Here is a 12,036-nt window from a genome sequence, read left to right on the forward strand (position 1 = left end):
TTGTGAAGAGGCAAGTACACTTTATTTTGGAGTTCTTGAATCTGTCCAATCTATAAAGTAGCTGTCAAAATCTGTGAACTGTCGGCGACACACTACTTTCCTATCAACTTTGAAAAAACTCATTCTACAATTACGTAAGTTTGCAAATATCTAATGAGATTCAATTATACAATGGCTTATCTAAACTCAATAACAGTCTCTTGGAGATGTAAAACCTTTTCGGATTCTGGTATCCAACCAGAATAAATACACAACCTGAACCTAGACAAAAAATAAGAGATTTGTGCACGTAATATTCAATTAATGATAACTATAGCTCTCAGACAGTATTGTTCGGTAGATTATCAGATTCATAGCTTTGATTCCAACTTTTCTGCTCTATCGATGGCAATATCACACATGGCATTAAAAGCCTCCTTTCTTTCTAGTTGTATATCTCCTCTCTCAATTCTGCTCCTCATATTTTCCATTATTGTCTCTCTAGATCTGCCGTTGACAAAGACGACATACCGAAGGCCCGGAAACGTTTCTTCATAAAGAGCATTCAAAGATGCCAATTTCTGTGACTCTTCTTGGCTTCCAGCAAGCGATTTCTGTTCAGACGATGAATGAGAAGAGAGCTTGTCTTTCGAGGGACCGAGTCTAGGATGTGCCGATATGATCTGAGCAATATCGGGCAGAACTTCACGTTTGCTTTGCTCTTTCTCTAAGAACAGAAGGAGGAATGCTCGACAGCTTTCAATGAAGTCATTGTAACTCTGGTAGTTTCGGTTGAAGACATTTTGTATGAGAAGGTTTGCCAAAGTTTGACAGGGTTCAAACAAATGAGCGAGGCATTCGCTTTTTTGATCCAGGTTGAGCTCAACAAAGGTTTTCGTAGAAGGTAACGTATACATTTGTGTTTATTGAAGAAGTAGTGACAGAGTCGCTAGTACTTATATGGATGATCAGATTCGGCAATCTCCGGTGCTGATAAGGAAGGCTGCGAAAGGAATAGGGATATCTGGTATGCGATTGGATTACTAGAACCCACTAAGCAAAATGCCGAAACAAAATTGGAAATGTTTGCGAAGCAAATAATTTTTAACTGCTAATCTTTTGATAATAAATTGACATTGATTTTCTTAGTGTCTTATTCGAGATGAATAGGAATATATAGTGGTACGTTGAGATGCAATTAGTTTACAAATGCGAGGAGGTCTAAATAAAGTGCTGTTGTTCACGCAACTTTCTCAACTCCTTTTTGCTTGGGGCACCTTGTTGGGCGATCAAAGGATGTCTCCAACCCTTGACGTAAGTGAACAAGACATCAGCCAATTGATCGGTGTCTGTGATTCCCAAGTCAGCAAAAGTCTTTGCAGCAGGATCAATTTGCTGGTGGATCAAGTGTCTTTGAACTTGGTCTGGGTTGGTTTCCTTCCAGTAAAGGTATTGCTTGAGCTGAGCAACGAACTTAAGAACCTCAACAGGAAGCTCGTACTCGCCGAAACCGTAGGAAATTGGACCAACTTGAGAGAAGTCTTGGGTGATACCGTGAATCATTTGTCTGATCTCGGCAAAGGTCAATTTCTTAGGACCGAACAATTCGTAGGTTTGGCCAACGGTGGAATCATCGAAACCAATCTTCTCCAAAGCGCGAGCAACATCGAGAACATGAACGGGATAGATCTCCTTAGCGTTCTTGTTTGGAGTCCACATCTTCAACTTTGGACCCAAGTAGTTCAACAAGTTGTCTTCACGACCGTACATTGGGGAAGGTCTAACAATGGTGGAGTCTGGAATGATATCTCTGACAAGGTTCTCAGCGATTCCCTTTGTGGCATAGTAGATGGAATCAGAAGCAGCGTTGGCGTTGTACGAGGACACATAGACGTATCTGGCATTGCCGGCCTCCTTGACTGCGTTTGTGATTCTTTCAGTGATACCAATGTTAGCATCAGCCATCAGGAAGTTCTTGGTGGCATAGTCTGCACCAATGAGGTTGAAAACAATGTCGGAGTGAGCCACACTCTCGGCAATGGAGTCCAAGTTTCTAGCATCGAACTCAACAAAGTTCACGACACCCAAGTCTCCTGTGACTTTCAAGAATCTCTTCTTCATATCATCTCTGAATGGAACCACAACAGAGGTACCGTGACGGGCCAACTTGGAGGTCAAGTAACGGCCCAAAAATCCCGAAGCACCAAATACAGTGGCTGTGTATCCGGTTCTTGAGGATCTGCCGCCTTGGCCTACACTGAGGTTGACTTTTCCATTACGGGTGATGTTGATGTCAGACTCCAAAACAGAGGTGTAGATATTCCGGGTCCGAAGAGAAGGAGCCACTGAACGTCTCAACATAGTGGAAGTGGTGTGTTGTGTTTCGTTGGGGAGATCGTTTACTGAAGGTTCAGTGTGGATGGGGGTTGTTCTGTCCTTCACACAGGCTGACAAAAAATCGGCTCTGGTTGGTTGAACACTACCAGAGGGTAAATGTAGGGGAGCATGGGATACTCAATGGAGAACATAAAAACGTAAAAAAAAAAATAATTACTCATCCGTTTGCTTTATTTCTAGAATGAATTTAGTGGCCAATAGACAGATGTCTCATGGGTGCTGGAGCTATGCCTGTTTCCATGAGGCTGGAGAGTGTACTCAAAAATCGTTTCTGCGGCAAAAAAAAAAAAAAGACGAGTAATTTGGAAATAAGCGGTTGTGGATTAATGACAGTTCCATAGTGAATCTATAGAGAATGTCAAACCATTGCTTCATCTATTGTAAATACAAGCTGTTAGCCTGTCCACCTAATAAATGCACAGACCTTACAATACAAACATAATTGTCATACAAAATGATTTGCTTTCGAATTTGTAGCACACAAATCCTACATTGAAACTTTGAATGACTGTTGTTGATTATACATCGACGGATGAATTGATATTATTTGTATTCTTTTACGAAACCAGACAAATCATTTCCTTTGTCAAGAATAGCTCGTGATAAAGTTTGATTTCGCAATTACAAAAAGTAGTCTGGCGTCTTCCTCGTAACAGTTGGCTCTCCTGGGCGCACAGATGGGTCATATTGCAAGAACTGTCTTTGGTGGTTTTCATCCACCTCCATGATCGCAGCTTGATTACCACAACGGTAACAATAGTTTGGTGCACTGAAAATGGTAACCACGCTTTCTTGATGAGACCAGGAGTAACCCTCCATGACCAATTGATGTGCTCTAGCAATAAGGCTCAAGTCATTGGTGTGGTTGAATTGTTCGGAAATATCCTGGCCAAAAGTGAAACCGGCTCCTCTTGGAGAAATACCCCATCCACCTCTATCATCTGGGTCAGACCACAACAAGTCACACATGGGTCCCTCGTGAGGAACTTCCTGTATTCTGTTTAGTTCTCTGACTTGGTCTATGGTCTCAATCATTGGCGACAAGCCTCCATGCAAACAGAAGATTTTGTTGTCGACCAATGCTGTGATCGGGAAGTAGTCAAACAAGTCGGTGAACAACTTCCAAACAGTGGCAGAACCGTACTTGCGCAAACACTCATCGTAAAATCCGTACACTTGTGTAATTTGACGGGATTCGTGGTTGCCTCGCAAAATGGTGATTCTATTGGGATAACGAACCTTCATACATACCAAGTATGAGACGGTCTCCACAGAGTAGTAGCCTCTGTCCACATAATCACCCATGAACAAGTAGTTGGTGTCTGGACATGGACCACCGATTTTGAATAATTCCATCAAGTCATGAAATTGACCGTGAACATCACCACAGATTGTAACAGGCACTTGCACAGGTTGTACGTTTTCCTCACATTGTAAGATATCGATGGCCAAGTCGCAAAGTTTCTTGACATCGGCTTCACTCAAAGGCTCACACTGGGATAATTTCTCAATCCATTGATCTAATTGGCCATATGAAGATTCGGCCACAGCATGCTTCTTACTTAGATTCTGTGATTCTGTGTTGGTAGGTTGCACGTCCTCGACGGCGTCTTCCATAGGAACATCAGTGTCTAAATCCATTATATGTGATGTTAGAATTTCCTTTCAATGATGGGTTTTATGTGATGATTTTGTCTAGACCGGTTGATGTGGAGAATTTCGACAAACAACTGACCGTTTAGAGGATTTGATTCGGATAGAACAGTAGCGCCAACTAGACAACAACGGCGAGTACTAAAAGAGGGCAAAGTTCAAAAGCGAGATGAATTTGCTCGATATGAATTGATGTGTGCGATCAATTGGGGAGACGTTGATTGTTCTGTAGTGAAATCTACCAATTGAAGCCACCTCAAAACAGATATCAAAGAATCACGGTAATTGAGTCCGGAAACGGAGAAAAAGAATACCAAATCTGGAACTTGCAGGTAAAAGCTATACAACGCACTACTTCAAGGTTGAATTGCGAATGCAGAACGATGTAGTTGGCTGGAGTGGGGAGGTTTTTTCTGTTCAAAATGGTCGTCCACTTGGAGGTGCCTGGTGTATGGGTTTTTTTACCTCCTGACGGTGTGTTGCAATAAATTTGCTGTATTCCTACAAACGAGAATCGAAGTGGGGTAGAATTTTTTTTGTTCAATCAACTCTAGGGTTAATCGTTATTTTTTTTCTCATTTTTTTTGAGTCGTTTCATCTGCTTAAGGAAGGTCATGTAAAGTATTTACAGCATGGGCTTTTATTAAGATCAGGTTACTAAGGCAACAAGACAAGCAGCACTCTCACAAAAGTAATTCGAAAGAAATACAAAAGGAATCCTACAGAATAAAATATTGGATTCGCTTTTATGATCATGATATGTGAATCGTCTGACAACAAATTCATGGTGTGCCGTCATTCCAAGACATGTAACACCATTGCCATGAACCTGAAAAGTTCAATGAGAATTTGTACGCAGACAAAGGAGTACTCTAAAAATATAAATTGTGCTATACTAAAACATATAAAGAAGTTTATCAAGTGACTATTTAACCGATGTTAATTGGGGTACCAGGAGCAGCAACCCAAGCGTCAACAATTGCAGACACCAAGACAGAGTCAAAAGAGACAGAGTCGTCAAGTTGCATAACGTGGATCTTACCCTTGGTGAAAATGGCAGCAGCCTTCATGGTACCTTGGACTGGTCTTTGGATGTAGTCGCCAGATCCACCACCACCGTAGCCAGAGCCGTTGTCACCCTGCTTGTCGTGCAAGTGAGTGATCAATGAGTTAGAACCGCTGGAAAGAATCTCGAACAAGTCCAACTCACCACATCCACTAGACCAACAAGAGCACGATTGAGCACCGTATTGCAAAGTTCTTGGGATTTTAGCGTTCAACATCCAAATAGCAGGCATGTCACCGTTGAAGCCAGTAGCACCAGAAGAAGGCATCAGGAACTCGAAAACGAAAATCTTCTCGATACCGTTCCATCCGTGGTAAGCGGGGATACCCTTTCTGTAGAAGCCACATCCTCCAGTTTCAGACTTGTCACCACATTGAAGGCCAGACATGATAAGGAACTCCTTGTTGGAGCCAATCAAGACGTCACCGAGGGCAACAGGGGAAGAAGAACAACCAGAGTTATCAGCGTTAGCATAGGAGATAGAGTTACCAAAAGCAGAGGACCAGACACCAGAACCAGCACCACCGAAATGGTTCATGATAGTACAGTTGGTGGTGGAACCTGGAACATAGTAAGACGATCTGATCCAATCACCGGCGGCAGCGGAGCCAGGAGCAGAAGAAGCGGCACTGGATGGAGCAGAGGAACCAGAGGAACCGGAAGAACCAGAGGAACCAGAAGAGCCAGAAGAGCCAGAGGAGCCAGGAGTAGCAGGAGCAGCAGGAGCGCCGGAGGAGCTGGAAGAAGCAGCACCGGAAGCGGCAGGAGCAGCAGGAGCAGATGGAGCAGCAGGAGCAGCGGCGCCAGTAGCAGATGGAGTAACGGTTTTTCCATTCTGGTCCAATACAACCATTTGGGTGACAACCGTGGTGGCTCTCTTGACGTGCTTGTGAACGTGACGTTCAACCAAAGCACAGTCATCATCTCTCTTCTCCTCCTCGACGTCTCTCTTGGAGGCACCGCCAGTAGAGCGGTAGTAGACACCGAACTGCTTCAACTTAATAGGACCTCTGAAGTGAACAGACAATTCTTGGTCCAAAGGAGACAAGGTGCCCGAGAATGGGGCAGGTTGGGACGAACAAGTACCGGAGTTCTCATCCATGGAGGTGACATCGTTGTAGGAACCGGAAAAACCCACATTGTTGTAGATGAACTTATTGGTTTGGGAGCAATACCAGTTTCCACCAATGTTCTGACAGTCAGCCAGAGCAGTGCTGAACAACGTGGCAGCAATAAGAGAAAGAGTGGCGATCTTCATTTAAGGAGAGACTAGCTACGCTTCGTAGGTTAAAGGAATGACTGGGGTTGGATTATAAATGAAAGAAAGAAGGAGTGGTAACTAGGGGAAAAAGAGTGTCTGCAAGTACCGTGGCCGCGGCCAGCACGGTTTTAAAACAACATGGAGGTGTTATGAGTGGTAAGGGGCCTGCAGCGTCGGAGAAAAAGCTGGGCAAGGGCCACCTAAATGTTCGGCATAGTACGCGAGCTCTGCATATTTGATAGGCATATAGGAAAGATTGGCGCGGCGAATGCACTCCCTACATTCAAAGATGGATTATGTGCAAGTCAAATTACAGATTAGGTCAGAGACAAGCATCGGCTACTGCAGGCAAGCATACGAGCGCCTGTAGTGGTGACACTTTCGGTCGCGCTCTGGCGGCAAACCGCGAAATAAGGCTTGGATCCAGCAAAACAACCCTGAAACACGGCCATTTATCTACAGTCAATAATACATGGGCCTTTTCAGGGGAAACCCCGAAAGTGTGTGGTCACACGCTCTAACTGATTCAGACGATACGTTGCGGTTTTGAGCACAATTTGGTATTTTGTCATTCATTTGATCTTTTTTTGGTAATTCTTTCTTCGTTCCATTCCTCCTTCATAAATCACTCTAACCCTCACGTCGAAAGTAAGAGGACTTACAATGGCTGGATCAATTGGATCACAAGTTGAAGAAGAGCGAGGGCCTAGATTTTCGTAGTAGATTCGTATGTCTATAATTACCAGTCTTGAGATGACTTCCCTCAATGATTGTACCTGATGTGCCAACACTAAACTTGCCGTTTTGCAGATTTTCATGGCTAGCCCGAGAAAGAGGTGAAGCCTAGCATCGGTGGTCTTGTACCTAGCATGATCCCTACAGATATGACGAAATTAAAGTATTCTTCTTTCTGTTCCGCTGTCGTCCCTGCACTGAAAGCTGACCGATGCATTAACGCAACGCCAAATGCAATGATGCCTTCGCTCCTTATTTTGGTCTTCGCTTCAATCGTTCAAAAGCTTAATAAACTATCTCTAGAATGTGTCAGACCGGGCAAAACGGGCAACCTTCCGAGCTTTTCCTTTAATCATTCAAATTTGATAATTGATCTGAATCGTAGCTCATTGTAGGACCACAGGTCGTTTTCTTGGTCCTGTTTGAGAGTTATGATCCACCATTTTCCCTGTTCAATTCGTCCGACCATAAAGTCCCATTTACAGAGGTACTGCAGACAACCTCTGAATCTTTCAATGGACGGCATGTGATCCAAGTTTGAGTGCATGCTCAAATTAAAGACAGGAACCCAGAAAACCGTTGATGCAGTACGGCATGTTGTGCTCCAATTAAGCTATTTCTCAACGATCCCCTGGTCCAGCCGTTTGAGACGGATGCAGTAAAATTGATCTACTGAAGGATTTCGCATCGAGCCGTTTCCTTCTCCTATTTTTTCTGATCTAGACTCCGTACCACATAATGATGTGACGCATCGCCCAACTTCGCACATTCCAGCCGCACACTCTACTGAAGCAAAGCTATGACAACATTGATCCTACAGGTGGGACACTGATGAACAAAAAAGGCCATGCTTGTCCAAATAGGGCAACCTAATCACATAAACATATGATTTTAAATGGGGAGAAGTAAACGCAGCATTTCTTATATCACTGATAGCAAACTTTGCGATAGCTTCTGATACGGGTGACTGAAACTTGGAACATCGTATTCCACTACATGACTAGGCGATCTGTTTTTGTGATGTACACTGTCGAGCTAGTGTGGGTCGAAATGGTAAATTCACGAATCTATCCTGAAATTTACGGGTTTATCTAACTGAGCTCAAAATGTCTTCATCCTTTATGTTATGTTCATTTGGATTGAGGGATCAGTGCCGAACCGATTCGAGTCTAGTCAGACCAATGACTACCATTTCAAAACAAAGACAAAAAAAAAAAAACGAAAATATACCTAGTCATAATGAAAAGTTGAACTCGTTGCACAGCCAACTCTCGCTTTTAAAACTGCACAGCCTAATATTCAGACTCCCGGAATTACACAAAGGAAATATAGATGGAAACACGACAAACATCGAGTGGCGCTTCCAAAAATGGTATCTCGCAAATTCTGGCAAGATTTTTAATCTCTATCTGGAACCTCTTGCGCATCTCCTGTTACAATGCTGATCAGTGGCTTATCATTGACCCGCACTACGGCACTCTTATACTACGGCACACTAATTATAGCTCAACCGTTCTTCTTTGATCCATAACATCAACAACTCTTAGGAGAACATCAATCCTTCACACCCGCCTCCCTAATATTGCACATTCTCTCACTGTCCGTGATGGCCCGTAAATCTGTATCGTATGATTCGCCTGAACTCGCCTCTGGTTTCTACAATCCCTATGAGCAAAGATCTCTGCCTTCACAACCGACCAATGCAAGGGTGAAAACAAATCCAGTGGTTCCCAACTATGAAATTACAGGTTCAGTCTCAAAGAATTCTTCTTACAGTATGAAGATTGTTGTTGTAGGTGATGGTGGCTGTGGTAAGACCTGTTTGCTAGTCAGTTATGCTCAGCAGCAGTTCCCAGAAGTCTACGTCCCCACAATTTTCGAGAACTATGTTACAACGGTTCGCTCTCCTCAAGGAAAGCTCATAGACTTAGCCCTTTGGGATACTGCTGGTCAGGAAGAATATGATCGTTTGAGACCATTGTCATACCCTGATGCAGATTTGATCTTAATTTGTTTCGCGCTAGACAACCTCGTATCTCTCCAGAATGTGAAAGACATGTGGTACCCAGAAGTCAACCACTTCTGTCCTGGTATTCCTGTTGTATTGGTTGGAACGAAAACAGATTTGAGACTGACCATTGACCCAAACTTACCCACACAGGTAGCTTCCGAGATCAATGCCATTGGCTATATTCTGTGCTCCGCGAAGACTATGAATAATGTGAAATCAGTTTTCAACTTTGCATTGGCTCACTTTCAAAAAGACAAAGAATTCCAGGAACAGGTCCAGAAACTGAACAACAGATTGTCACGTATGATGGGCCAAACCCATGCTCGTGGACACTCACGCAATTCAAGTAATAACAGTTACAAGAAAGGACATCTAAAAAATGCCTCAGTCAACTCTAGTGTACTCCTCAACGCTCCTCTAACAGAGGAGGAGTACGACAAAGACCCATACAAACAGCTGCAGGCAAACAAGTACAACGAAGAAGAGTTTGCATTTACGCGAAAGTCGCGCTCGAGAAAATGTATAATTTTGTAAAATGGTGCTAGTTTGCTCGAAACAGATTTGGATTGAAAACACAGGTTTCGTGGTTTGATGTCTATTCAGAATTCAAATTGACCCATTTAAATTGAAAACCTATGTTTCTTTTCGGATCTAATGTTATTTAATTTATCATCAGTACTTGTAATCGGAACATCGAATTACTTCGGGGTTCCAGGCTGCACCAGAGTTCTGGTTTGACCTAGCCTTCAATTGAATTGTAGATTTTTTTTGGATACTGTAAAGAGTGCTCTTACCAATTTTATTTGTCAAATTGTGTCATTGCATTTAGGTTCAATATCATTTGGACTATGAGTAATACACATACTGTCTCTTATCTGCAATCGCCAATACTGTCCGAACATCTCTTCATTTAGAAGCATTGGATAGTAATAGAAACGTGAAAGATAATCATGCCAGTCCCAAAAATCCCTCTTGCAAGAAATCTCAATATTGCTTTGATTCAATTGATCGCTGGTGCAGACAAAGCAGCCAATTTATCGAAAGTGACTCAATTCATTGACTCGGCAATCACAAAGTCAAAGATTGGCAAAATAGATGTCGTCATGTTGCCGGAATGCTTCAATTCACCCTACGCGGTCGACAAATTCCGTGAATATGCTGAGGAAATTCCAAATGGAGAGACTAGTAGACTCTTGTCGGAGTTGGCTAGCAAACATGACGTCTTTATCGTGGGTGGATCTATTCCTGAGCATGACACTCTGAACGACAAAATCTTCAACACGTCTTTGACATTCAATCCGCTGGGGCAAATTATCGCGAAGCACAGAAAGACTCATTTATTCGATATAGATATACCAAATGGCATTACTTTTAAGGAGTCCGAGACCTTGAGCGCAGGTGACAAAGCAACTGTCTTCAAACTAGGAGACTTTGGAAATGTTGGTCTAGGTATTTGCTACGATATCCGTTTCCCCGAATTGGCAATGGCCGCCTCAAGAGCTCCTAATAATTCATTTGCGATGTTCTACCCAGGTGCATTCAACACAACTACTGGGCCATTGCATTGGCACTTGCTTGCTAAAGCCAGAGCAGTAGACAACGAAATTTTCACCGTTTTGTGCTCGCCTGGTCGCGACGTGGGTGGATCAGGGTACCAGGCCTATGGGCATTCTCTTGTTGTGGATCCATATGGTAAAGTCATTGCTGAGGCTGGAGAAGGAGAAGAGATTTTATATGCTCAGCTAGACAAAGAAATTTTACCCGCAGCCCGTTCTGGCATTCCCGTTCATTATCAAAGAAGATTTGATGTCTATGAAGATGTCACACCTACTACTAAAGTAAGCGACCTTTGATCTATCAGAACGAAAAGGATAAATTTTAGTTTTTTATTCAATATTGTCATTAGTTCTAAAACTCCTCGTCTTCTTTTCTTTCGATGAAATCTTGTAGGACCTCCATGAACTCGTTTGGTTTCTCGCTAATCACCCAATGGCCCGCATCAATGTCTTTAATTTCGAATTGTGGAAAGTAGTTACCTATATCAGGAATAACCTCATCGGGAACGTAAGTAGACTTAGTTCCCCGAATAAACAAAGCTGGTCCTTTAGACCACCTCACAACGTTAGAATCATACGGCCAGGAAGCAATATTACCCGCAGAAACAGCCTTAGCGATGATATCCAAAGGAATTTTGGAAGAACAGGGTTCCTCTTTAGCGCCTCTATTTACATTTGTCAAGAGAAATTGGCGCACTTCCTTGACTGGTTCGACCTTTGCGAGCTCTGCATCAACGTCTTTGATACTGACGAATTTTTTGTCTTCCAAAGCATATCGAAGCTGACGAATGTACTTTCCAAAAGGTCCGTTTGATGCGCTCAAACATACAGGCGCATTGTCGACAGACACAATCATTTTAGGAAGATCTGGACGCCTGAGAGCCAAAGCCATTACAGTTTTAGCACCCATAGAGTGCCCCACCAAAATCGGCTTTTCTTTAAAGCTTTGTTCATCTAAAAAATGTTCTACATCAGCGGCGAGGGCTGGATAGTCAAGTCGCAGATCATGAGGTGACAGACCAAAGTTCCTAAGATCTAAGCAGTAAACATTTCTTCCCATAGTTCTGGCCACACTCTTGGCCACAGATCTAGTATTAGCTTTCGAACCAAATAATCCATGAAGAAACACAATAGGCGATTTTTCATATGCTGGTGTTTGTGCTGGTTCGTGTTTGTCAAAACTCAAAGAAACAGTAGGGATATCAGTAGAGAGGGCATCTCCTAGGTGAGATGTATCACTCACAGCATATGAGTGAATCAAGCGTTTCGGCAATTGGAAAGCGCGAAGCCTTGCGGGTATTCCAAGCTGGCGAAGCATGATGTATATACTTTTCAGTTGTAGCTTGATTGAATGAGCGGAGGGGCACACCTTCATGAG

General features: G+C 43.1%; 7 protein-coding genes across 7 annotated transcripts; 2 read left to right on the top strand and 5 right to left on the bottom strand.

Annotated features, from left to right (window-relative positions):
* Positions 1 to 350: 350 nt before the first annotated feature.
* Positions 351 to 896, bottom strand: PUMCH_000277 (uncharacterized protein; the record flags this gene model as incomplete). Its single annotated transcript, XM_063019370.1, has 1 exon — positions 351 to 896. One exon carries the CDS (start codon positions 894 to 896, stop codon positions 351 to 353), a length of 546 nt encoding a protein of 181 aa, XP_062875440.1.
* Positions 897 to 1,200: 304 nt separating this feature from the next.
* PUMCH_000278 (uncharacterized protein) lies at positions 1,201 to 2,340 on the bottom strand (the record flags this gene model as incomplete). The annotated part of the gene is made up of 1 exon (XM_063019371.1): positions 1,201 to 2,340. One exon carries the CDS (start codon positions 2,338 to 2,340, stop codon positions 1,201 to 1,203), a length of 1,140 nt encoding a protein of 379 aa, XP_062875441.1.
* A 657-nt stretch (positions 2,341 to 2,997) lies between these two features.
* PUMCH_000279 (uncharacterized protein) lies at positions 2,998 to 4,017 on the bottom strand (the record flags this gene model as incomplete). Its single annotated transcript, XM_063019372.1, has 1 exon — positions 2,998 to 4,017. The coding sequence occupies one exon, from the start codon at positions 4,015 to 4,017 to the stop codon at positions 2,998 to 3,000; it is 1,020 nt and encodes a 339-aa protein (XP_062875442.1).
* Positions 4,018 to 4,958: 941 nt separating this feature from the next.
* PUMCH_000280 (uncharacterized protein) lies at positions 4,959 to 6,353 on the bottom strand (the record flags this gene model as incomplete). The annotated part of the gene is made up of 1 exon (XM_063019373.1): positions 4,959 to 6,353. One exon carries the CDS (start codon positions 6,351 to 6,353, stop codon positions 4,959 to 4,961), a length of 1,395 nt encoding a protein of 464 aa, XP_062875443.1.
* A 2,344-nt stretch (positions 6,354 to 8,697) lies between these two features.
* On the top strand, positions 8,698 to 9,636 carry PUMCH_000281 (uncharacterized protein; the record flags this gene model as incomplete). Its single annotated transcript, XM_063019374.1, has 1 exon — positions 8,698 to 9,636. The coding sequence occupies one exon, from the start codon at positions 8,698 to 8,700 to the stop codon at positions 9,634 to 9,636; it is 939 nt and encodes a 312-aa protein (XP_062875444.1).
* Positions 9,637 to 10,052: 416 nt separating this feature from the next.
* PUMCH_000282 (uncharacterized protein) lies at positions 10,053 to 10,955 on the top strand (the record flags this gene model as incomplete). The annotated part of the gene is made up of 1 exon (XM_063019375.1): positions 10,053 to 10,955. The coding sequence occupies one exon, from the start codon at positions 10,053 to 10,055 to the stop codon at positions 10,953 to 10,955; it is 903 nt and encodes a 300-aa protein (XP_062875445.1).
* Positions 10,956 to 11,010: 55 nt separating this feature from the next.
* On the bottom strand, positions 11,011 to 12,033 carry PUMCH_000283 (uncharacterized protein; the record flags this gene model as incomplete). The annotated part of the gene is made up of 1 exon (XM_063019376.1): positions 11,011 to 12,033. One exon carries the CDS (start codon positions 12,031 to 12,033, stop codon positions 11,011 to 11,013), a length of 1,023 nt encoding a protein of 340 aa, XP_062875446.1.
* Between the last annotated feature and the right edge of the window lie 3 nt (positions 12,034 to 12,036).

This window comes from Australozyma saopauloensis, chromosome 1 (assembly GCF_035610405.1).
Source record: "Australozyma saopauloensis chromosome 1, complete sequence".
In the NCBI taxonomy this organism is placed as follows: domain Eukaryota; kingdom Fungi; phylum Ascomycota; class Pichiomycetes; order Serinales; family Metschnikowiaceae; genus Australozyma; species Australozyma saopauloensis.